Source organism: Stegastes partitus, unplaced genomic scaffold (genome assembly GCF_000690725.1).
Source record: "Stegastes partitus isolate 25-593 unplaced genomic scaffold, Stegastes_partitus-1.0.2 Scaffold270, whole genome shotgun sequence".
NCBI lineage: Eukaryota > Metazoa > Chordata > Actinopteri > Pomacentridae > Stegastes > Stegastes partitus.
In genome coordinates this window covers 541,598-566,763 of record NW_007578001.1, presented here as the reverse complement: position 1 = coordinate 566,763, position 25,166 = coordinate 541,598, and the positions used below count along the sequence as shown (strand labels likewise).

At 45.0% G+C, this 25,166-nt stretch overlaps 1 protein-coding gene across 1 annotated transcript in view; it reads right to left on the bottom strand.

Annotated features, from left to right (window-relative positions):
- Positions 1-25,166, bottom strand: part of slit1a (slit homolog 1a (Drosophila)) — a 79,817-nt gene that overhangs the window by 5,875 nt on the left and 48,776 nt on the right. The window contains exons 5-21 of the mRNA XM_008282420.1: positions 23,181-23,252; positions 21,546-21,617; positions 20,273-20,344; positions 18,949-19,112; positions 14,788-14,935; positions 10,481-10,552; positions 8,097-8,168; positions 7,934-8,005; positions 7,539-7,682; positions 6,058-6,221; positions 4,986-5,009; positions 2,081-2,225; positions 1,870-1,944; positions 1,633-1,776; positions 1,397-1,540; positions 1,114-1,280; positions 256-388 (exon numbers count right to left, since the gene is read on the bottom strand). Coding sequence (XP_008280642.1) covers positions 256-388; positions 1,114-1,280; positions 1,397-1,540; positions 1,633-1,776; positions 1,870-1,944; positions 2,081-2,225; positions 4,986-5,009; positions 6,058-6,221; positions 7,539-7,682; positions 7,934-8,005; positions 8,097-8,168; positions 10,481-10,552; positions 14,788-14,935; positions 18,949-19,112; positions 20,273-20,344; positions 21,546-21,617; positions 23,181-23,252 — 1,884 coding nt within the window. The remainder of the gene's footprint in view (positions 1-255; positions 389-1,113; positions 1,281-1,396; positions 1,541-1,632; positions 1,777-1,869; positions 1,945-2,080; positions 2,226-4,985; positions 5,010-6,057; positions 6,222-7,538; positions 7,683-7,933; positions 8,006-8,096; positions 8,169-10,480; positions 10,553-14,787; positions 14,936-18,948; positions 19,113-20,272; positions 20,345-21,545; positions 21,618-23,180; positions 23,253-25,166) is intronic.

Sequence of the window (25,166 nt, the reverse complement as noted above, 5' to 3'; positions counted from 1 at the left end):
GTGTTAGCCCTGAAGGCTGCAAGGAACACAGAAGAAGAATGTCTGAGAGAATAACTACAGGGTTTATTGACTCCTTTCCTCGTCTCCAAATGATGAGATCTGCTTTCTTCGCCTCTGCTGTTTTCGCAAACTCTCATCTTGTGCTGAGCCTCATAAACGCCTCTTTACTTTTTTATAAGATCTCCGTTGGTTTATAATCAAGACAAAACCGGTCAAGTCCATGAATATAAATACAATTGATGCCAAGGTACTCACAATTCAGTCACATTTCTGGGGATGCCTTTAGGCAGGGTGTGGAGGTGCTTGTTACTGCAGCGCACCACAGTCTCCAGGCAAGTACATTCACTGGGACACTGGGGTCTGGGCACACAGCTTGACTCCTCTTGGCCTGGGAAAAAAAAATAAGAAAAGGTAGGGGGAAGTGAGATATTGAATGGCCAGGAGGGTACGAAAGAGATGGAGACAAGCCAAAAGAAGAGCTGTTGTCTCTAGTAAAAATGATGTGTAAGTAAAAAAAAAAAAACCTGTAGAAAGAGATGGAAGACAAAGCAAACCTAAAGGCAAGACAGTGCCAAAACATCCCAATCCTTCAAGCTGGTGAGGCATCGAGACAATGAAGAAAGAGGAAATGAAAAATGTGAATAGTAAAACAGGACAGAGAGGGAGAGGGGAGAGGAGCCTCGCTAATGTAATATCGACCAGCAAGAGCAAAGAATGGAAGCTGCCCGAGGCCTGAAGACAAGTCTAGCAGTCATTCAGGTGCAAATAGGCTGACTGGTCAATAAGGCAAACAGCTCAATAGCTCCACTCAGCCCGGCATCGACCAGCAGCTTAGGAACTGCTGAATAGCAATCTATTCAGTAAACAAAAAACTCACACAATAGCGGTCATTATTTAAGGTGATCTCAGACACTTTAAGCAGCTCTTGCTCATAACGGATTGTGGAGCAGAGTGCAAAGTTAAAATCTTCATCAGTCACAACCAGACAGGTTAGTTTCACACATTGTCAGGGTTATCTACTATATTGAAGATGTTTATCTCCTTTCAAGGAGACAAATGGCTTCATTCAAAGTGGAGAAGATGCAACAAAACTACAGTTGTGGTGGAACCTACCCTCCTCACAGCGGAAGTCGGGCAGAGCCACATCCTGCAAAGGGATCTCCTTCAGGAAGGCCGGACGCTGGCAGCGAGGGTTGCCCGTCACAATCTTCCTGCTCCTCAGCCAGTCTCCGAGCCAGGCCAGCCGACAGTCGCAGTTGAAAGCGTTGGCCAGGAGGTTGCTGAGAGAAAATGAGCACAAAAGAGGTTGTAAAAGCAATGAAACTTAAGGTGAAAGATTGAGGTGTGTGTGTGTGTGTGTGTGTGTGAGTGTGTGTGTGTGTGAGCAGGATCTTACAGAGTGGAGAGAGTCTGCAGAGTGTCGAAGGCTCCTGGGGTGATTGTGGTCAGCTGGTTGTCATACAGGGACAGCAAACGGACGTTGTGAAGCCCTGTGAAGCTGTCATTGTGGACGCAGCTGATCTTGTTGTTCCTCAGCATCCTAAAAAGGAAAGAAAGTGACACCACGTTCAAAATTGGAGAAAAAAAATCTAACATTTTAGAAATATCCACATGCGCAAGTGTGCAGCTCACAGCATGCGAAGTCCCTCAAGGCCACGGAACATCCCGCTTCGAACCGAGTCGATCTGATTGGCCGTGAGGTGAAGCTCGTTGACGGATGATGCACCTTCAAATGCGCCATCCTCAATCTCTGTGATCTTGTTGTTGCTCAGGTTACTGTTGGGGAGAAAAAGCACATCAGAGGATTTAATTCAACACTCTATAGAGGATGACTGTTGAGGGATAATGTTAAAAAGTAAAGTGAGTTACATTTTCTTCAGCTGGGAAAGGTTCTTAAAAACGCCGGTTGCCTCCAGGGTTGTAATCTCATTGTTGTTAAGGCGGCTACAAAGAACAAGATTCAAAAGTTAAATCATAGAAACAAAACTTTACATTGAGTTTAAAGTGTTTCCTAGTCTTAGTTCTTTTTTTGTGTTTCCCTGCAAACAGTGTAGAAAAGACTTTTGTCATGATTCCTTACAGTTCGGTGGTGGATGCAGGGATGTGCTCAGGGACCTTAGTGAGCTTCAGGTTGGAGCAGTCCACGACATTGGACTCACAGCGGCACTTAGGAGGACACACTGGATCGCTGTTACAGGCATTATTCAGACGGGTGTCCTCAGTACCTGAACAGAAGAAAAATGCAAACACATATACTCTCATGACTGAAAAATGACACCAGCAGCTTTTCCTACGCCAACACATGCGCCTCGCTTTCCCATGGCACTCTTAGTCACGCATCTGATACCTCCACAGGTGTACACCTTGTCCCGCTGTTACCTAAGAGAAGGCTTCCCTACCTCATCTTTAGCCTTAGACACCCTTAAGGACATCCTGCAACTCCCTCACCATTCATAGGAGAGATGAATGGGTGAGGGTGAGTTATTTTAGAGAGAGGTGATGGAGTGTGAGCAGTGGGGTGAAGAGAAAGAGGATTTGGGCAGCCGGCTGCAGTGAAGCAGAGCACCCAGGAGAGTAGGGATGGTGGAAGAGAGGTGGCTGAAGAGATGCTCAGGAAGCAGACAGGTGGAGTCAGAGGGACGGAGAGGGAGGAAATAGAAGGAGGGCCATAAATGCATACGGGAAAGAAAGAGGAGAAAGGAGTGAAAGAGGAGACAGACAAGAGAGACATAAAAGTTGGGGGGCGGAGATGCAGAGAGACGTCTTTCCTCATAGAGGAAGAGCAAAAATGAGGCAGCATGGGGAGTGTGGGACGTTTTCCTGCACCTCCTCTGTCTATGAATAGACGTTACGTGCCAAAAAGTGTGCTGCCAGTTACATCATGGCTGCTCAATAATGGAACAGCACTGGGAGCTACTTAGAACAGTGTGTGTGTGTGTGTCTGTGAGAGTGTGTATTGTGTCTCAGTGTCTGCGCATGTATGTGTGTCTGTATGCGTGTAGAGCTGATGTGTGTGCATATGTTCCATTTAGAGGGAACAGCCCAGCATTTTTCTGTGAGGAAATTGTTTTGTGTCCCGTTCTGTTTTGCATGCTCACATCACTGCACCACTGTGCCTGAGGTTTGGGGATGACGTCAGCGGGACACGGTGGGGCACCCAGACCACAGTCATGAGCAGGAAAACCTCAAACAACCAGGACAAAATCCTACGGTTGAGTATCAAAAATCTGTCCAAATAAATAGAGCGGCATCCAAAACCAGAACCTAATCCCAAACCCTCATCGCTGACTTTATTAGAGCACAAGTTGGACGGCGGAAGACAGAATGGCATTCACAGACACGACTTCCTCTGGCTGCCTGTGCAAAGACTTTTTTCTGAAAGCCGTGTCACTTCTCCGAGTGGCTCAGTGGAGGGTGCCGACAGACATAGTAATGCTGGTCATTAAGGAACTTTCCCTCGCTGGGCCAGACAACAGGAAAAGGCCTTTCCTGCTACAGAGGAAGCAATGAAAGTACAGCGCAGCGCTTTGATCTGGAGGATGTAGAGGAGCCAGGGGAGATTTCGTGAGCCTGAGTCATCGTCATTGTCACAAGAGCGTGGTGGCGACACTTTTACTGTCAGCAGATTTACACGAAACTGGAGAAAACAGCGAGGAGAGGAATGAGCTTTTTTCCCTCTCGGAGGTGCAAAATGACTCATCGCTGGAGTTGTAGAAGTTCTCATAATTCCCTGCAGCTTGGTTCCTCATTATCAATGTATTATGGAATTCCCGTGCTGTCAGTGATTGTGTGTGTTTAATGCATTTGTGTGTGTGTGAATTGTGGAGGCTTTTATTGTTATCATTCAGGGAGGGCGAAATTCTTATTAATCACATTTGGCTTTGATCTTCCTTCTGCTTACATAGTACTCCCATTTGTTCTCTAAGCCAGTGCAGAGCTTTATCTCTACTTAGCACACAAAGACACATTAATTTACACACACACGCACGCGCACACACACACATACAGACATAGACAATGGACTGCACGAGCATCCGCAGCGCCGCAAACGCACACATGGGCGCGCAAGGGTCCGACACACATCACTGCTCCTCCTAGTTATTTTCTTGGAAGTGCTCTTGTTAAGAGGTCCGGAAACATCCGCTGATAGGAATCTGGGTCCTCTGGTGGGCTTTATTTTCTTTAGCTTTTACTGATAGAAAGGACACACTTTCCTTCCCCTCTGTCCTTTTCTCCCTCCCTCCTTTTTCTGTCCCTCTCGCTGACTGACTGTCTGTGCTAATGCCAAAGCAAAGAGACACTTCCTTTTGACTCCGTGTGCCGAGACTGTTAGGAAAACAGAGCTGAGAAGAAACAGATGCTCCCACACATACATATCACATTAAACATCACACATAGGTACAACCACTCTCGGGCCCAATTAGCTATTCGTACAAAAATACTTCAAGTGCCGATACCAGCAAATTTCAACTAATTTTACTCTTAAATGCACAATGGTTTTTCTGTGAAGACTATTTCCTCTGAAGTTCATCCACATCAAAACATTATTCCAGTTTATTACAACTTGGGTCTTTCATAGTTTTTGGTAATTATTTCAAGAGAGGATGGAGGGAAAACCAAACTACAAAAATCCTCATTGTACAAGAAAACTACTTGCACATACTGTTTTCTCTTCCGTATAAGTTTGGCGAACTTGCAGGTTTGTTGAATAGTTGTGTTACTTGCATCACTTGACTTTTATTTATTTATCTTTTTTAGCAATGCTCCTGTGTTCTGCAGCTCTCTGCAAAAAGTTGCTAACTACACACAAAACTACAAAAGCTAACCCAAGCTGTAACAAGCTAAAGTTATTCTTTAACCTGTGGAAGAATTTTATTAAACGAACAGTAAGCAATGGAAAAAGTGATGCCGCTACATGGCTGCAGGTGGAAAATTAAAGAAGCGGGAAAGACAATGATAGGTGTGAACATTTACAAGCCACTCACCTGGGATGACGTACTGCTCTTTGGCTGTGATGGAGAAAAGAAAGAGGGACGGATGTCAGTGAGACCAGTCTGGCCAGCATAGCTGTGGCATCGCTATGCTTCAGAACAGTCATATATAGAGCCTATATATGACGAAACATGACTCAAGGTATATGACAGTTAAACAGAGAAGCCTAGGACTATCTCTGTGCGTGACAACATGGAGGAACTATTAACAATGTGAAAAAGGTGGTAAATATTTGGCTGTTGCTAAGGAAGAGTGACATGAGGGAAAGAAGGAGACAGTGAGAAAGACAGAAAGAAAGACACAAAAAAGGGAAAAAAGAAAGTGAACAGAAAGAGGAAAAACACATGGACTGCCTTCTTCAGCAGGTCGAGCCAAACAAATGGGGCTATAAAGACGTGTGAAACCTCAGCAGTACCAGAGTGCCAGAGAGCATGGCACAGTGCATAAACGCAATGGTGGGCATGGGGTGGTGGGGGGGAGAGGAGATGGTGGGGTTTGGCTGGTGCAGGGAGGAGGAGTGAGAGAGGAAAGGGGGCATGAAGGAAACCTGAGCCTGGCGAACAGAGAGCAATGAACGGGCAAACAGAGATGGAGGCTGGGAGTGATGAGAGCCCGAGATTGGCAGAGGGTGAGGGAAATGGTGGGCACGAACAGAAACTTTAGCCCTTATACCAGCCTTGACTGGTGACCTCAGCTCACTGTGGTCTGAATGTGAAACCAGACTCACGATGTGGTAATATGGAGGGAAAATGGAGCAAGCGCGAACGATCCCTCTCTCCTTGGCCCCAAGTCCGTCTGGGGAGTTATTGATTGAGGAGCACCGGCACGGCAAATGATGGGCCGAATAAAACCTTTTGCCAGGAATGATCACTCATTAAATGTGGTATGTGGTAGAGGGAGGAACAATGCGGGGATAAAAGCCACTCCCAGCGGCGAGAAAGAGAGAAGGTAAGAGTGCAGCAGAGAGAGACAAGTGGAGTAAAAACAACAAAGCCTGTCTGGGAAACAGAGAGCCCCAGAGGAGGAATAAACAGGGGAGACAGTGACACAGAGCCACCGGCCTACCGGAGCAGCGGAACTTCTTGCTCTTGATCTGTCCAATACGTTTGTTTGCGAGGCGACGTGGGCTGGCACAGCGGGCGCCACTGGTCTCGATCGGGTTGGAGCGCAGGTAGTCTGCCAGCCACTTCAGATTGCAGTCACAAATAAATGGGTTCTGCGCCAGATGACTGGAGAACAGAGAGGGGGATTGAAAAGATTAGAGAGGCAGATATGAAAGGAACAAACTTACAACAGACTTTCCCCCTGAAACTACAGAAACATAATAACATCTTTGTAGATACATCAGCATTATAAACTTCAGCATGGAGCGATCGTTTTACATGAGTGTTTATTGACTTGAAGCAAAACCGCATTAAAATGTAATGATCATGTCAAAGGAATGCTTTGACATTTTAGTACGATGCAACGATTTAACTGGAAATTGATAGATAGATTTTGCAAAATACACTTATTAAAGCTGAGGTAGGCCGTATATTTATGTCGTCATTAGTCACAAATTCCTTAATGACCTTTCAGCACGCTGTAATTCAAGTGGATGGGAGGAAAATAGATGTCTGCGCCTCCTCTTGGCTCCGTGTTCAGGCGTTAGAAAATCTAGCCTGTGACGGGAGATTTTGGCCAGTCACATGGTTTTCACCCAAACCAGGTGAAAGAGTATAAAGTGCAACAAAGCCCGTGATGGGGATGGATGTCGTGGTGTAATGTGTTAAACAGAGGACCCTCACTCAGGAGAGTGGGATTTGAATCTTGTGTGAAGCCACAGGTGAATGCTGACTGTACGCCTGACTATTTGTGCACATTTAAAATCAAGTGCCTGTGCCCTTTTATTTATTTTTTTAAAAACTTTTTTCTCATTTTTCAGACATTCCAGCAATAAATGTAACCGTATCACCCGGCCCTACGTAAGTTTGAAGAGTGTGCTGCCATTGGAATTATGCAGTCAGTTTGGATGACTGGGAGAAGGCTCAACATGTATTTTTATCCCTTGTTCAGAATGCAGGCACAAAAAGAAGCTTGTTTTTAGCCTGAGACACTTATACCCGTTGCTCTGTAAGTGTGTGTGTGGCAGCACTATCCATCACCCTCAACAGGTGTCTTCCATGACAGCGCGGAAAACTTTTGTTATGCAGCATGTTTCCGATGCCACGGTGTGGGGTCTGTATTGATAACTGCGTGTGGTTTGCCTTGTTTATTGGGACAGGGAAAAAGGAGACATTCATTTAGACGGAATTGGTGCCGTCTGAGTAACCGTGGTGGAAACACTGGGTGTGGTATGTGCTGTTTTTGATCTCAATCTGGCCGCAGAAGCTGTGTGTGTGTGTGTCCGTGTGTTTGTGAAGATGATAGATCTACTCCCCTGTTTTCTACCTCACAATTCCATTCCCGTGTTATTACACAGACCTGTGAGTAAACAACTCCTGTGTTGGCTCATGTTTTATGGTAACGGCTCAGCATGTGTCAGAGCGTGTACGTGTTTGACTCACAGGGTCTGTATAGCTCGTAGCGAAGTGAAGGTGCCCTTGGCGAGGGTTTGGATCTTGTTGTCATAGAGCGATAGCAGCGAGAGATTCTGCAGGTCCTGGAAGGCGTTGGCACGAACGCAGTGAATCTTATTGGCATTCAGCAACCTTAGAGAAGGAAAAGAGGGAGGGAGGGAGGGAAGGCGGAAGAAAGAAGGAAGAGAGGGAGGGGAAGCAGCTTGTCAGAGTTTCTTCATGCATTCATTCATTATACATTCCAACTAGAAAACTATGCACAGGTACAAAGTTTACTTGAAGGTTATGACTCCTTTGCTGAGTGGGAGTAAAGGGCAGCTGGTGTTCAGTGTATGTCTGCAAAGTATCAGCAGAGCGTGTTCGTGTGTGTGTCTTCTACTTACAAGAGTTGCAAGGCGTAGAGGCCGTCAAACACCCCCTTGGGCAGATCAGTGATCTTATTTCCATACAGAACACTGAGAAATCACAACACAAGCTTTGCTTTAGACACGGCAAATGACAACCAGGGTTGATACTTTTGCACGAACTTGGCTCAGGGCCACTTACAGGGAGTTGAGGGAGCGCAGGCCGTGGAAGGCATCGGGAGCTATCTCTGAGATCTGGTTGTTGCTCAGGTCTCTGTGGTGAAGGGGAAGGTCAGAGAATTAGTGAAAAGAAATGGAGATTTGGGATTTCAGATCCTGTTTCAATGTCACCTAACGCCTTCCTGATGAGAAGGTGGCATGGATGCAAGTACCCTGCCTGTCACTGGCAAGCGAAGGAGAAGCAAATGTAGCATGATCTGGATGAGGACAAGTTCCAGCTCTCTCCCACATTTGATGATGCGTCCCTTCAAGGGAGCTGTGCAGCCAATCAAAACATTTACTCATGTTATTTGTGGCCTATCAAGCCATCCTCTGTCGTATCACGGTGTGTGTGCAAGCAAAAAATGTAATGCAAGGCTGAAATCCAAAGCGAAATACAGTAGACTGCCTCTGAACATAGCTGTTGTTAATAGGATCCGCAGGCCTCTCCCCACAGGATAACCACTAAGCCTGTGTGTCTATGTGTTTATGTGTGCATGTCTGTGTGAGTAAATGCAACAGTAAATGGGGAACAGTGGGACAGAAAGAGAGAAAGACAGATGGAGAGAGGGAGTTAATGGAGTATGTGGACTGAACTCCAGTCGACTGGATACCTTTGAAGGAAAATCATCATGTGGTGAAGAAGAGGGATATTTTCTCATTTGGGGGTAACAGTTAAATAAGTACCCATTTGTCTTCTTGCAAAGGACTGAGGTTTCCTGGAAATGAAAACGCAGCAAAGAAGCCAACATATGCACTGGTGTGTGTCTGTAAACTCAGACGTTGGTTGGTTTGTGAGTGTGTGCGATGGGTGTATGAAGACCGTTACTGCATCCCCGTCTAAAGTGGCGGTTCACGTGAAGGTCATCCAAACTAGGACAAGGTGAAAGCGAATGTGTGTGGCAGACGGTTACTGGGAGAAGAGGATGCGGAGGGTCAGGAGAGGCACACCATGAATAAACAAATACGCAGACATGTACACAACAGCTTCTATCAAACTTTTACTTGGCTAATTTTGCCTATATCTACCCATTTTTCCTACATAATATTTTACCGTGAAACATAAAAACGCACGTGAACATCTGCAGAGCCAGACCCAGGAGAGTGACCGTATTCATCATGATGTATCGATGCTGTCTACATGCTGTGTGCTGAGGGTGTTGGACAGGCCCGGCCAGTGAGGGCACATAGCCAGCTGAATCAACAGAGACGCCGAGGGTCAACGCAGACATGCGGCCATGCATTGTTGTTGCTAAATGCAGAATCAGTAGCCGTAACCGCAGGAGCAGGTCATGTTTGTTTGGAAGAACAGATGGATAACACCTACTTAGACGAAATTTCGCTCCGTCTTCGCGTGGTAACAAATAAATATTCACTTGCTGAAGATATCGGTTGCTCCCTCCAGTTTCAGTTTATTAATATTTGGATTCGTTATCGTAAATGTTTCACTCAGCAACTGCTATTAAATCTGGTATTTATGTATTCTCTGAAAACTGCAAGAAAGTCTGTGTAATAGTCACTAAAAAATTTTGACCCATTTTCTGGTAATGATGCTTCAATCTTACTGTATTGCTTTTTTACTGAAATGGTTTTGTTTAATGTAGAAATCTGGCCTGGTTAAGTCACAGTTTTGCAATATTGTCGCATAAAATGCTTTAGTTTTTGTACAAAAGATAAAATATCTTGAGAATCCCCTGACTCTAAAATGAGACAGCAGCTGCTCGGGCCTGTCCACCTCTCTGTATTCACCTCATCTGAACTTTAAACTGTCCCCGGAGCCGGATGATAAAACGGCGAGGAATCCTTCAAGAAGGGCAGAGAAACTCCCTGACCTTCCGTTTCCTCCGTCTCCCTGCTGCTATGTCGGTCAGGCCTGGTGGTGTTGGGAGTTATGGGTTTGGCCGACTGGTGTGCGCTGGCTAGGTGACCGGGCAGCTGGCTGGATGGGTGAAAAACCACTCAGGCTCAACTACCAGCCTGTCACCGTTCACTCCCAGTGACAGCAAAGCCTCAGCCCTCATTCCAGCACACTCTCTGTCCCCTCATCGTCGTCCCAGCCGGCAGTTTGCCCACACAATCACAACACATACACAGACTGGACACAACACTAGCCAGGGGAATACCAGTGTGCAGCAATGAAAAATGAGAGCTGTTATTATGCTCATGTAGGATCTGAGTGCTTGCTTTCCATGCCACCCTAAGTCTGAGAACAAGAATATGTTCTTAAGGCACAGACAAAATAAATACTTCATGCTCCTTGGAAGTGGAATGTGAAGACTGCCAATTGTCGCTTTCTTTTTCCAGCTCTCAACTTCTTGTTCTCATCTGTATTATTTAGCCCTGAGGTGAGTGTACCGCTGTACTTACATCCTACGCAGTTTCTTGTAGGGAGAGAAAGCTCCGGGAGGGACCGACTTAATCCCATTCTGCTCCAGACGTCTGGAGAGGAGAGGAGAGGAGAGGAGAGGAGAAAAGAGGAGAAAAGAGGAGGGAAGAGGAGAGAGGAGAGGAGACACCATTAGTTAACCAAACAATATAGTTCTCCATGGTAACAGAGCTGAGTAATCACCTCTGACCCTTGGTGATTGGCCTGATTATATTAGCGGAGATCTATTCCCCAGCTGTAATAGGTCCAGGCATGTTGGAGTCATAACATCCTCAGAACCAATAAACAGTCTGAATATTAAAGTGCGGTGGAAAAGGCCTGGAGGGGGAAAAGGCTCCATCTCACTTTGTGCGAGGGTGTTAAGGCCTTTGACTAAAAGTCATATTTCTTCGCGGTATAACATTTACAGTTTCCAGCACTTATGTTCTCATATGAGATTCTGAAATCAATAATGATCTCACTTGCTCTTGTGAAATTTGCCCTCATCCTCTGGGTGTCTGCAAAGTGTCCACTGAAACCTTTGCAGCGTGGTAAAATATAACTTCTTTGAGTTTACTTTTTCCTGTGAGCCAAAGAGCAAGTTGACAAGAAAGGGGTCTGACATAATCTCACCATAAAACAACTGTCAAAGAATGAAATGAATACACAGACAAACATACATTTGGTCATCCAGTACAGAGCGGTAACAGACTCTAATCAGTCTCAGATGGTCCCAAGAAAACAGACATCCCTAAACCCCATTAGTGTGGGCATGCATGTGTGTTTCAGGCTGCTACTAAGGACCCAGCTCAGTCCCAGACCAATTCCCTGGTGTAGCTGGCAGAGGGCTGTTTATCTGCAGGTCAGTTCACAGCTTTTAAAACTGTCCTTACCGAGGCTTAGCAGGGCCCAGAGGGAGCCAGCTGCAGGCCCGTCTGGTTGTTCTACCATTCTGCCTCCCAGCAGAGGAACTGGCTGCAGACCAGGAGGCACAGGCCTGCGCGAGCTGTGGTAGGCCAGCGGCTACAACGGAATCTAAAGATCATTAAGATGCTATTTGTCACCGCAGGAAAATGAGGAATATTTAAAAATCTGCACAGCTTCTTGGCAAACAGAAGGCTGCTGATAGATTTATCCACCACCTTCTGAAAGTATGTGATTTCTTGGCATGGGACCATTTCCACATGATTTAATTATTCTGTTCAGATTTACGACATGCCTCTTTAGGCCTCCTGCATCGCTGTGTTTATGTCTATTCATGGGGGGTAAATGTTTTGTTAGACATTAGCCACAGCCATTTAACAGTTTTGAGCTTCCAAATTTTTCAATCAAGAATCCTCCCCGCTTCAAAGCAGTGGCCGACATTTATGGAGCGATATAGGAGCGCAATTGACATTCTTAGGATAGCGCTGATTCCAGACCACAGATTCCTGCGGTGGACATGCTCTCTCTGTCTGTTTTTGTCTGCCTGTCCCAATGTGTCTGTGGATTTACAGCGGAGTGACAGCGCTGTGGTTCCTCTGCCCTCACCATGCGGCAGAGTGGTGGGCCAAGTGGCTTTAGCGCCTTCTCTCATCAACCAGTCTGTCTGACTGGTCCAAACCAGTCTGGCACTCTACACGCTGTTTGCATGTGTTTCAGTGTCACTATCGGTTGTGTACGTGCATGCCTACATGCTGTGGTGCTCCGGTGTGTGTCAACATACAGCAAAAACCCTCCGAGCCAGACAAGGGCACACGCAAACACAATGCTGTCTGACAACTTTTTAGCCTTCGCATTGTCGCTCCGCGCAGACCGATATGTGCAAGCGATTTAATCCCTGCAATCAACAAAGGAGCTACTCCGTCCAATTGGCAGAGGAAAAAAAACAAGAAACAATCTCTCAGAGTCGCCTGTGGACGGACAATCAATGGTTCCCATCCAATTTATCAGACTGAACATTTGTATGTGTGTGTCTGTCTGCGTGTGTCTCTGAGCTGGTGTTTGTGTCAGCCCAATCAATGCTCTTCATCCTTTTCATTAGGGTCTGAGCATGGTTTTCATTAAAGGGAAACACATTATGCCTTTGGGTATTCACCCAGTGCGTGCGTGAGTCAGAAATGGATGGCAGGATTGTAGCGGCGTGGATGAAAGGCAGAAGGAGGGGAGGGGGGGGGTTGAGAATTTTATGGCATGGTTCAGTCATTGCAGACAGAGACTACGGTGCATAATAATCTGTGGTGGTAGTGTTTAGGCTAACTGGGCCTGGTCTCACAAGAGAGGAGTACAGAAACCAGCTCACATCCTCGCAGCCATAAACACAACACTGGCATTCATTAGGGTAGAGCAGGGCAGAGAGGTTGCAATTCTCCGATTTGTACGTAATGAGAGCAGCATGCGTGTGTGTTTGTGTGTGTATGTGAGTTTCCGAGTGCTCATTAACAAGGCATTAGGCTGGCCTTGATACCCAGCAGCCCGCCTCGCTGCAATTGAAACTGATTTTATAATGAACTTCAAGCACAGATCAAACCTCCTGCACCAAGTTACTGAGCGGACACCCCCCGCCACCCCTCCTCCCTTTTTTATTCTTTCACCAGTGATCTGCCTCCTTGAACCTGCCTGTGGTGATTTGGCAAGCTGGGAAAGAGGGAGAGAAGATAGAAAGAAATGTAGAGGAGAAAAAAAAAATTCAAGAAAGAAGCGAAGAAAATAGCATTGTGGGAATTGAACCTGTAAGGTAAAGCTCTGATGGGGCAGGAGGAAAGCACGTGATAGAAGTCAGTGTTCCATCACTCTGGTCTTGTAAAAAATGAATTAGAACATTTATTTATTAGCGGGACATGGTTAAGCACCAATTAGATGTGAAGGGCAGGGCAAGTTTTAAAATGTCTTTACTCATCTGCTGTGCAGACAGAATCCTCTGTCTATAAAACCTGTGCATGGAAGAGCTATCTTTCAGCAGTCTCTCCCTGTTCTCCCATTAGTGCAGCTCGTTGGTTATTGGGCTCATAGATCACATCAGTCTTTATGATATTCCACTTGTGGAACATTACAACCGGAGGGCATGCCGAAGAGGTCTACAAACCATAAAACACAGAAAAATTGCATCTCGGTTTTTCCATGTTTTATGGTTTGCAGAACATGTAGGGCTGAAATTAATTACACCTCAAAAGTCAAAATGCAGGATGTGTGAAGCCTTTAAAATGATTTTTAAAATATCTCAGCGTTTCGTGGGTGGTCATTCAATTAGGCGGGAACACACAGAAGTGTGAAGTATATGTCCAAATGAGGAAATTGAGCACACCACTGCACTAGAAATGGGCCAGGGTTGTTGGGGAACATGGGATCTGTGACCTCCATGCTAGTTGGGTATTTATAAACAGACCCCATGGGGAGGAGGAGACCTAGAAACTTGCTGTGTCCTCCTAACTACACACATGCTCCTTGGAAGAACATGCAATGCGACCGCTGGCTCGCTCTCCCTCCATCCAGCCTTTTTTCACACCATGAATAAATCACCGTGTTGCTGTACCATTTCATGCAGACCTCGAACTAGTGGCATGAAACCCCTGATAACGACGGTAAAAGAACTACTTCAGAAACGTCTAGCCATGCATTCCCGGGAATTACAGTAGGCTAATAGCGTGTGGGCTGCAAACAGTTAATGCCCAGACAGATGTTGGAGCACTGATAAACTGAGGGAGGGATGTTAACAAAGCACTCGCATGTGGTTCACAGCCATCTGAGCTGATAAGAGCATGCAGTCCAAGTCTGCTCTTACTCTGTGTCTTTCTTGTGTACTGCAAATTTATGGACACCCTGCCAGGTGATTTTATGGTTAAAAAAAATTCACATGTACATAAAACAGGTGCTTTTTAATCTTCTCAGCCCAGTTAAACCAACGCATGATCAAACACATTAATTAAAGGCTGATTGATGAGACAAAGCCATGTTTTAATCTCTGACTTGGAGGAGCTTTACTTAATAAGTTGAAAATTGTGAAAATCGTTAATCAAAGATCACCTTCATGCCATTTAATGTGAACACATATACTGAATTATGTCCATGTCTGTGGCGTTATTACAGGTATGACCTCTTGTTCGCCATTAGTTTATTTACTTCTATTCCACAACATGACGAGCAGCCTGAATGAGGACGCAGGCAGAAATCTAAATATCCTTTCAAGATAACTGACTATTAATTTATTCTCTTATAAACAGAGCTGTGCATTTGTACCTGCTTACAATGGGCCTTGAAAACAGCAGATTTTGCTACTTTTTTAAATTTGGGGGTGAGATTGTCGACTAAAGAAAGTAGGTATCGTGCTCACATTTCAGCCATGCTGTCAGGCAGGTTGGCTGGGATGGCGGTCAGACCTTTCCCTCTACAGTCCACAATGTTGTTACTGCAGGTGCACATGGCAGGACAAGAGCCTCCACCGATGCTGCACGGCTGCAGGTTGGAAGACTCCTGATGTCCTGGGGAGAAAGAAAGAGGGGAGAAGAAGAGGTGAAAAATGAGGATATGTTATGATGAGAAAAGAGGAATACGCAGCTCCGACAGGTGTGTGAGTGCAGGTGGATTTGTTGGTTTCAATAGTTGCAGCATGAAGATAAGCGGTGTTACATTATGAGACTGTTTCCCTGAAGGCTTTGTACAGCGACTCGGAGCAGCTCTTGCTCCCAAGTGAAGCTCACAATCTCTCCGCCGCCGCTCATGTCATCAACCTTTTTGTGCTGTATAAAGTGAATGCCAAATGAACACACAGATTCCCAGGGATGTTTTTGACATTGAGAAAAAGAAATGAAACATCCCACTCTTGACTTTATTGTAAAGCCGTATATCCTTGAGAATCAGTGGGGAAGAAACTAGGTTATCTATCAAAGGAGTGCCACAATATATGGAGGGGAGAAGAAAGATCTGAATAATAGAGCTGGAGTGGCAATTGAAGGCCTCCCAATAACATCCATTGATCTCACCGCAAATTTTCCTCCTGAGTCTGCGTTCTCTGTGTGGAATTGATGCCATTCTGCACATTCAGCTTTACAACCCCCACCTCTTCACTTCCATTTGTTCTAAAACACTTCAACTTTTTAATTTGCATACAGAGCACACAGCCCATCATGCTGTCTCTAGATACCTGTTCAAATAGCTACGGCACTGTCAACGGTGTGGTGAAGAGCGGGCGCTTGCACTGCCAGTGCAGCTTGTTTGGTATGTGTGGTGTGTGTGTGTGTGTGTGTGTGTGTGTGTGTGTGTGTGTACAAGATGTGTGTATGTAAGTCTAACCCAGATAAAATGAATAAAACAGACTTTTAAATGGCCTCATTTACACAGCATTACTAATCCGAGTTTCAAACCATGAATATTTAATTACCTCCCTATCTATCGCTCAGCTTGTGTGGAAAATGTTGGCGAGAGAGCGAAAAGGGGGGGAGGTAGGGATTCGGGGGAGACGAAGACAGAGTGAGCGATGGTGAAAGTTAGTGACAGAGAAAGCACAGTGCTCAAAACTCTGCTCCCGAAAACAGAAAGAAACATTATGGTTTACCATCAAATTACTGCCTTTAGCTCTCTGACCAATTTCACTAATAAGCAATGTTTAAGGTCAGATTTTATACGTCTGCTCGGTCACAATCAACCTGACGGGAAGGGATGCGTTGACAGATCTGGGAATCAGATAGCAAATAGCATCAAGAGTGTGAATCAACACTGGCACAATCGCTCAACCCACGTGATCTGAGGCCGTGTGATCTGGGATGGCAGAGGTTTGACAGATCTGGGATCAGGTGTAGGGCAGAGAAAAACTCCCTTCTGATCTAACATGGCATGTTTGACAGGCCTGGGATCAGGGAGAGTGCAGAGCACAGCTGGAGCGGCCTTAACAATGACAGCTCCCTGACAGGTATACTTGAGGTGAAGCTGTTTGATGTTCTCTCCTCCCCTGCTCTTCCTACTGCTGTTTTCCCCATTATCTCTTTCCCATCCGCCATCTCTACGGCTCTATTCCCGTCCCATTTCCCTTGTTTTACTTGTTTCACTTTTCCATCAGTTTCCCCTCCTCCACCTGCTCTCTCTGCTCTTTTTCACTCCCTTTAGCATCCTCATTTTCGCCCCCCTGTATCACTGCAGTCCATTACCTTTTGTCCATTTGCTCACAGGTCTATACATATAACTTCACTCCATTTCATGTTTCTCATCATTTCAAAATATTATCACTGGCTTCTTCTCATTTGTCTCTTTCCCATTTTCCCTCCCTTTTTTTTATAGAGTCATTTCTTTCCCTGTTTCCCACTCACTACAAGAGCTGTATTTTATTAAAACCTGAAGCAATTCATTACCAATCGCTCATTTCAAACATAATATTTTGACTTCATTTATTATTACACGCGAGCAGTAATTCAATACAACAGCCATTCGGTCATGTAACCTTGATTTGGCACAAGCAGCTTCTAAATTTGAGTTTCCTCTGCTGTAAATGATCAAGAGGAGAAAGGGGGTCTACGACGCTCGATAAAATCACAGCAGAGGCCAATAAAACAAACTTGAGCAACTCTAACATAAACTAGAATATAAGGATTTTGAGTTATTAGTATGAAAATGGTTTGGCAGTGGTATTTAATGTAGGTAAGCCCGATCATTTCTCAATACTTCTCTCAAAAGGAGCTAAGAGAAACTGATTTTGATCCAGATTTTAAATCTTAAAAACATGCATGTCCTACTGTTCAACTTTAAAATTCAATTTTCAGCTAGATTTAATGCCTTTTAAATCTGCTTTTCCATGTTTTTTCAACATTAAGTATAGATACTCAGCAGAAAATTCAACGCTTTTATAAAACTGAAAATAATGAGCTCTAGATTCGGATTTTGGATCTGTTCATTTTCAAAGTCGATTGATGACAAACGACTGCCTGGAAAAATATTTTTCCCTCGAAGCGAAGCAGTAAATGTGTTGCTCTGCTCATTACTGGCAAAAAATTTACAATATAGTGATGCTTTCCAGCCAAATACTGGGAGTGACAGTCAGTGACTCATAACACTGAGAGTGCTGCAGAATTTCATCATTTTTTGCATCAATGAATAACAAACTGTACCCCGTTTCCCTTCTTCTGCCTCTCACTCAGCAACATGCCTCTCTTCTTTCTCTCTCTTCTTCTTCTTCTTCCTCTTGTCCAACACAGAGCCACCCTGCCCCAAATCCCCCGCAGGTGGCCTGGCCTGGTCGCAGCACAAACTAAATACATGCACGACCACGTTGTGCTGAATATCAAAAATACAAAAACAAAAAAAAAAAAGTGTGTGTATGTGTGTGCCAGCGAGCCAGTCCCTAATGAGTCCTTCACTGGGAGTTCAACTTCTGGTCACTCATCCTCTCAAGAAGAAACTGGGAGCATGTGTTTGCGTGAATGCATGACTGACTACTTAAACACAGAGAGAAATACATACTGTTTGTTTTTCCCAAAATGTTTTACCGTTAAGATTCACACAGGACCAATCCTTTAAAATTCATACACGATGGAACCTTATAGCTGCGTGCTATGTAAGCCGCAGCTCCCCGTCGTGCAAAAGCCTTAACTTTCTGTATCTGTATCCTACCAGAAACCAAAATTTTCCTGACAAACCCCTGCTCCCCTTTCCTATCTGGAATCGTTACACTCCCACGCTTTGAGTCTCTTTCCCTGGGCGATGAATAGTTAATGATCTGTGCTGTCACGCCGTATGGCTGCGTAAAAATCACAACCCATGGAGAGAGAGACACAGAGAGAGGTACGCACACCCACAAACACACACACACACACACACACACACAACCGTAGACACAAACACCCTTCGCAGCTGGTGTTGCGAGTGAGATGGCCTTGTGGGGAGTGGAGGTTCTCATGCTGTTTTTCCATTGTCCGGATATGATAACCCCAGTGCACGCCACGACACGCCCACATCCACATGCTCTCTCTTTTCTCTCCGTCTCACACACACACACACACGTTGCATGAGAGAAACAACGACTTCAAAGCCACAATAATCCTTGTGCGAGGAGGTGAAAGGCCATAAATAACGACAACCGAGGAGAGGGGTTCCACTGTCAGTGGGGGCAGCCTTTGCTCCAGCTGTGTGTTTTATATATATTGGGTATATTCCGAGCATCACTGCCAGCTCCTAAAAGCTGGATACGCATGCAACAGCCAGAGGAGCGCTGTGGGGGTTGCCTGGGGGCAGAGGAGTTTGTCAGGTGGCTGCCAGGTGAATACACAGTGACACAAAAACACACCGGGAGTGGAAGGAGGGGAGGGATAATAAGTGCTACCTAGGAGAGGAAGTGTTTGTCGTGAATGATCTGATTAAAGTACTCATGTGTCATTGCAACCCTTTTTGAGATGCTGTGAAACTTGCTTCCCTGTCAAACGTGCATGTAAATGACTAAATAAACTGCATCCAATGTGAAATGCACTGTTTTGGAGGTGTTACTCCTCTAAAGTTGAATAAATCTTACCTGAGCAGCTGAATTCGTGCTTCTGTACCTCTGCCACATTGAGACCTCTGAGCTCAGGAGGGCCGGTGCACTGGGTGAATAGACCAATTGTAGGCCTCTGTCTGAGCCACTGGGCCAACCAGGCCAGATGACAGTCACAGTTCAGGTTGTTGGAGTGGAGACGGCTGAAATGAGAGAAAAAAATTGATGCATTTAAGACTCTCTGCGGTCCTTTATGAAACCCCTAAAAAACTCATCTCTGTGCATCAAAATGACATATTTAGAAGTGTATCTCATGAAAATGATCCCTTCCTGACTTTAAATGGCTTAGATGTAACGCTATACCGTTGCTTCCTCTAGAATGTGCAGATATATAAAGTCTCTGCCTCTCTCCTGCTTGGCTCAAACACTGTAAAAGTACTCCACACAACACGATGGCAAGTTGTAACACTGAGTGATTGAGGACGAATCCAGACCTAGCTCCCCAGGTTTGTTACGTATGAAACCCTGGAAGCCTGAATTTGTATTTTTGAGATAGTAAAACACTTAAGAGACGGGTATAAAACTCCCTTTTCACAGAAGGGGGTCTTTAAATGAGATCTACTTTGTCTATTTAAAATACCACCCGCTGAAGACATAAATAGCATAAAAAGTGTCTATTCTTTCCTCCAACTCATCACATCCAAGCCCTGTGGCAAAACACACTAAATGATATGCTACATGGACGACTGCAAATGGCACATTCTAAAAAAGAGGAACACTAAAGAGGACTTTTCTAAACCAACTACTCCAAGCACTGCATTCCTGCGATTCTGTGTCGGTCCAGAATAACTCTTGCTGTGGTGCGGTGGACCTCGGGAACATGTATGCTAACTTGCAAACCCCTGTGCACAGACACATAGTGTACACACAAGCAGGAAAAGGCTATATAATATAACCCCACTGGGAGTGAGGAAGCCCAAAATGTCACCACAAGAGCAGTGGAGTCACGGCTCAGAGTTTCAGCAGGCATAATTGTTTTAATTTGTGCATAATTTCAGATTTAGTAATCACATACAATGCACAATACACAATAGACTACTGGGGCTATTTGCGTATTTCTGGGCCAGTTGTTGTCTTTAGATGGAGGGGATAATGGCCCCTGGCATTGCTACAGACCCCTCTGTGGTACTCTGTGGTTATGGCTGCCACCCAACATTGGCTGGAATGACAGAACCTGTCTGCTCCCATTGAGATCACATGGAACTTTAGCCTTTTCTCTAATCTGTGTGAGCATTATAGTTTTATTTTAAAGAATACCTCCAGAGAGGTAGAGAGCGTAGTGGGAGGGATATTTGTGACTTACAAAGTTCGCAATTTGGGCATGTGGTTGAAGCTGGAGACAGGGATGCTGCTGATGTTGTTGTTGTTCAGCGTTCTGTGAAAAGAAAAGAAAAAAAAAAAGAAGAGCGAGAAGTCATACTGTCAGTGCCAGAAAGAAAAAAGTCATTGGAAAATGTTCACTTCAGAAAGTGTTTTGTTGTGCCCATCCGCTTCTATTCCATCTCTTTAAATCCGTCCCCTTCTTTCTTTTCTCGTCTCTCTTTGTGGCCTACTGGGAATATAACACCTCATTCCACACAGATGGGAAGCCCTCGCACCTCCCACGCACACGTACAGTCGTGCATGCAAATATGCACGCATGCATACGAGCACGCGAGCCTGCTCCCAAGCGCTTCTACTTGTACAAGAAACATACAACACACACACACACACACACACATACACACACACACGTATACACATTTCCATCGAACCCTGGGCATCAGCTGCAGCAAGAGAATCGGGTCATTTCAATCAGCCTAATAACCCTTTACCATATTTCAACCTGCTCCCCCTTTTTCACTCAAGCTGTCCTCCCCCATAAAACCTATACATACAGACCCCATCAAAACAACCTCCTATACCCTCTTACACCATTAAGACAACCCCATCACTACATCAATTCATCCATGAAAGCAGCCTTTAATGTCTTTTTTTTGTTTTTTTTGTTGGTGATACTACCTCCTAAACCCTCCACAAAAATCACATCTTTCACCATCAAAATAACACGGCTGTCTAAAGTGCCTTTGTCCCACTGCCTGCACTGTTACTCCACATTGTTTTCAGGTGGAGATCTCTACAAGAGGCCTGTGATTATGATTTTTGACAAGAGATGATTAATTGAACACTTTAAACTGCATAGCACGGTCGGCAATGTGTGCAGGCGGGGAACGCTAACTTGAATAGAATTTGTAAACAAGACGGTAGGAGCGCCCCTCGTCAGATGGCCTGCCCAGGGCTGGATGGTGTGTAGATGATGGAGGTGGAGTAGTGGGTGGGTGGGTGGTGGGGGGGTGTTAATGTGATGGAGGGGAACGCTGCTGTCAACTGTGACTTAATGGAGCTTGGTCTCCATGATGCAGGCCCCCTCAGGAGGCCCACAGGGGGGCATTTTGGTATAATAACCAAGGTCTGCGCGATGTGTATATATTAGTTATGATTAGCAGCAGGGCAAAACAATGTCTTAATTTAAATAAGTGCTTTAATGGAATATTACAAGGTTGGGCTAAATGAACAGCATCACTTCAGATACTTACAGCACTTCCAAGCCTCTCAGCGCTCTGAAGGCGCCGTCCTCGATGCAGCTGATGTGGTTTTTGTCCAGCTGGCTGTAGATCACACACACACGAGAGAGAGAGAGAGAGAGAGAGAGAGAGAGAGAGAGAGAGAGCGGCTTTGTTACACAAGACACATACACAACCTTTCCGTCTCCCTGTAGGGTAGTTGTAATCATTGATACAGTAAGTACTACACTGATGGACTATGGTAAATCGATAGTGGTTTAGTCATCTCAGCTCATGTAACCCCAGGAGTAGCAAAAAGGGACCGGACTGATTGTTTATCTGCATCGATGCACCTCATAAATCTATGTGTCCATGTGCGTGCATACTCTGGTGAAGATGTAAATTTCCGTCCCTATAATTCATCTTTTGGGAGCTACATGTGTGTTCGTCTGCTCGGACTGCCACACGGTCCACTGAACATTCGCACCAGTATGAACACATGTTTTACTCTCACTGCAGGCTATTAACCAGACCAGGTGAAGTGCTAACATGCTGAAATTACATTGGATAAGTTGTGAATGAAGAACATTCCTCTGCTGTTCACACTCAGTAGCTGTCATTTGATTTGCTCTTGATTGACTCTTCATCGAGTTACCATCGCCTATTTTAAGACTGATCAACCAGAACAGCTAGACAATTAATCAGTAATTTAACAGACAATAAATCAGCTACACTTTTCAAATGTGAATATTTTCAGACTGTCTTAGACATCCATGAAATTAAAGTGAATATCTTTGGGTTTGACTGTCAAGAAGATGCACTGTAAAATGTCACTCTGGTACTGTGGTGGTGTGGGGTACGAGGACTGTCTCTACAAGGTGTCCGATCTTGGTACAACCAAAGTGAGAGCCATAGTTGTATTCCCAGTGCATACAGTCAAACCCTATTCTGGTGGGTGTTGGACTCCTCCAAGGTTGCCTCTTGTCTCACATCCTGTTTGGGAGATTCATGGGCAGGATCTCAATAGGTAACTGTGACAAGCATGGTGTCTGGTTTGGGAGCCTTAAAGTTGAGATGGACGGGCAGATTGGAGCAACGTCACCAGTAATGCTGGAATTGCATTGAATGGTCATGGTGAAGACGGACCTGAACCAGAACGCAAAGCTCTTTACTTATCAGTTGGTCTTCATTCCAACCCACGACCAAGATCATGAGCTCTTGGTAGCGACATAAGGAGATGAGCTTGAACACCTGGAGAAAGCTTGGAGTTTAGTCTTTGCTGCTTTGTGTCAAAAGAAACCAGCTGAGGTGGATCAGGCATCTGATTAGGATGCATCCTGGACACCTTCATTTAGAGGTTTGGCCTCTAAACCCAGGGGTAGACCCAGGGGTAGACCCAGAACTCGATGAAGAGGTTACATATCTTATCTGAGCTGGGAAAGCCTTGAGATCCCCCAGGGGGAACTGGAATATGTCACTGAATATATGGAGGTCTGGAATGCCCTGTTTAGCTGGCTGCCACTGCAACCCGACCCCGGATAAACGGAAGAAAATGGATGGATGGATGTTTTGTCATTTGACCTTCCAAATCATTATTAAATAATGAAGATAAGTATTATTTGCACAGCTAAGCACACCCATCCCTACAGCAGAAGGTGGGGTACTCACAGGTTTTTGATATCTGTAGCTCCTCTGAATGCTTTTCTGGGGATGGACTGGATGAAGTTCTCACTCAGATCCCTGTGGAGATAATAAATAGGCATTAGTTACACACGGCTTATCCTCGAGGTTTGTTTGGTTCAACAGGGTGTTTGTACAATACAATTCTTTTCTGGACGCAATATTAACATGTTTCAACAATTTCCTCCCATAAACCTTTCACTTCCAGCGTTTAAGCATGCTTTTCAACCAGCAGAATTCAGCCTCTATTCAGTGTCACTCCTTCTTTTACCACACTCATTGGTGCAGAACGAAAAGCCGACGGCATTTTTTTTTTTCCTCTTCAATGTGTGCCAACACCCTGAGGTGTGGTACTGCATGGAGAACTCTACTCACAATGAAGTGGTTATTTTTTTGGTGGCTGCATTATTCAGTGTTCACTCATGCTATAATTTGTTCGCTGCGCCTTGACCATGCTCTGGGTTGTGCTCTGGTGTGGGGCACCCAGCTCACTGACCGCACACAGACCAAACAAACAGGCAGCAGGGCAGTGACCGATGAGGTGTCCACGGCGATTCCTGTAGGGTGGATTCATTAGGACGCCGTGGCACAAAGAACATTGTCTTTTCGTATTAGGTTGTGTGTGTGTTCGTCCAGCGCTTAACGATGCGTACAAATTAGGCATTTGAAAAGTGCATGTGTGTGAAAAGTAAGAGAGTGAGAAAGCAGAGGGGAGGGAAGGAGAGTGAGTGAAACACAAGTAGCCATAGTTTTAATTAGCAGAGTCTTTTGTCTGCTGTTTAAATGGCGAGCTAACCTGATTCAGAAAGGCCTTGCCCCTCTTTTACGCACACACCACACAGGGGAATTCTAGGATGCTGCCAGAGAGGCTCCTGGCTTGAAAACACATGCATGGAGGACTCCCACAGCTTGGACAGATGTAAACAAAGCACTTATGATCACCCACGGAGGGTCTAAACACCAGAATCTATAAAACTACACAACACAACTGTTTTGCATGTGATTTTGATGACTTCTACTTATTCAATGTTCATGCACACCACAGCACGCAAACCATTGATGCTCACAACAAGTACCCACACGACTACCCTGTGTGGTAATGTTAAAATGAGTTCCCAGGACTATAACGACACGTCGTCTCACATCGTGTCCCCAATGGGTCATCATTTCCCGAACTTTCCTTGGAATGAATATTGCGCAGAGATTGTTTTGGTGGGACACAAAAGAGGTCAAAGCACACCGCAGCCGCTGTGTTGTGCAATCTATCTAATGAATGGGTGGTTGTGTCTTTATGATACAGCAGAAATTAAAAGAAGCCACTGCAAATACACCACAATTGAAAATGGAATTTGTGCGTTTGATTTCATCGGTTGAAATATCGAGATCAAACCGTGAGCTGGCAGTCTACTTTAACATGTCGGGTCTTGCCCCATGTTTATGGTCTCCCTTCATTAAAAGAGGGGTGTGTATTTAGCATGGTGATGGCACTGAATGGAAATGACCATAAAATTAGCACTTTTATACCTTAGATGAATGCAGTTCAATTATGTTAATTTCATGTTCGGTATGCCTGTTGTTCTAAACACACACAAAAAAACGTAAAGTGCATGTACAGATGTGCAAATGAAACACACACATCGCTGGCTCGTGTTCAAAGAGAGCGTAAATATTCCATCTAGTGGCACATTCTAATTTTATCATGTGAGGTTTGTGAGCTGTATTTCCTCTGCAGATCTGCATAACATCTGCTTTCGCTGAGATATAGGACAGCACAGTTAGCAGGCAATTTAGGCAATTACACAACAATAATCCATCTATTCTGTCAGTCTGCCATAATTTGCAGGATCATATCCCAAACATCAAACCGGCTTCATGTCTTCTAACTAGCAGGCACGGGAGCCAGAACAGTTGTGCTCCCTCCAGCCCCTTTGTTGTTCTCTTGGCAAAACAGACTGAGCGCCGAGTTGAAAGCTG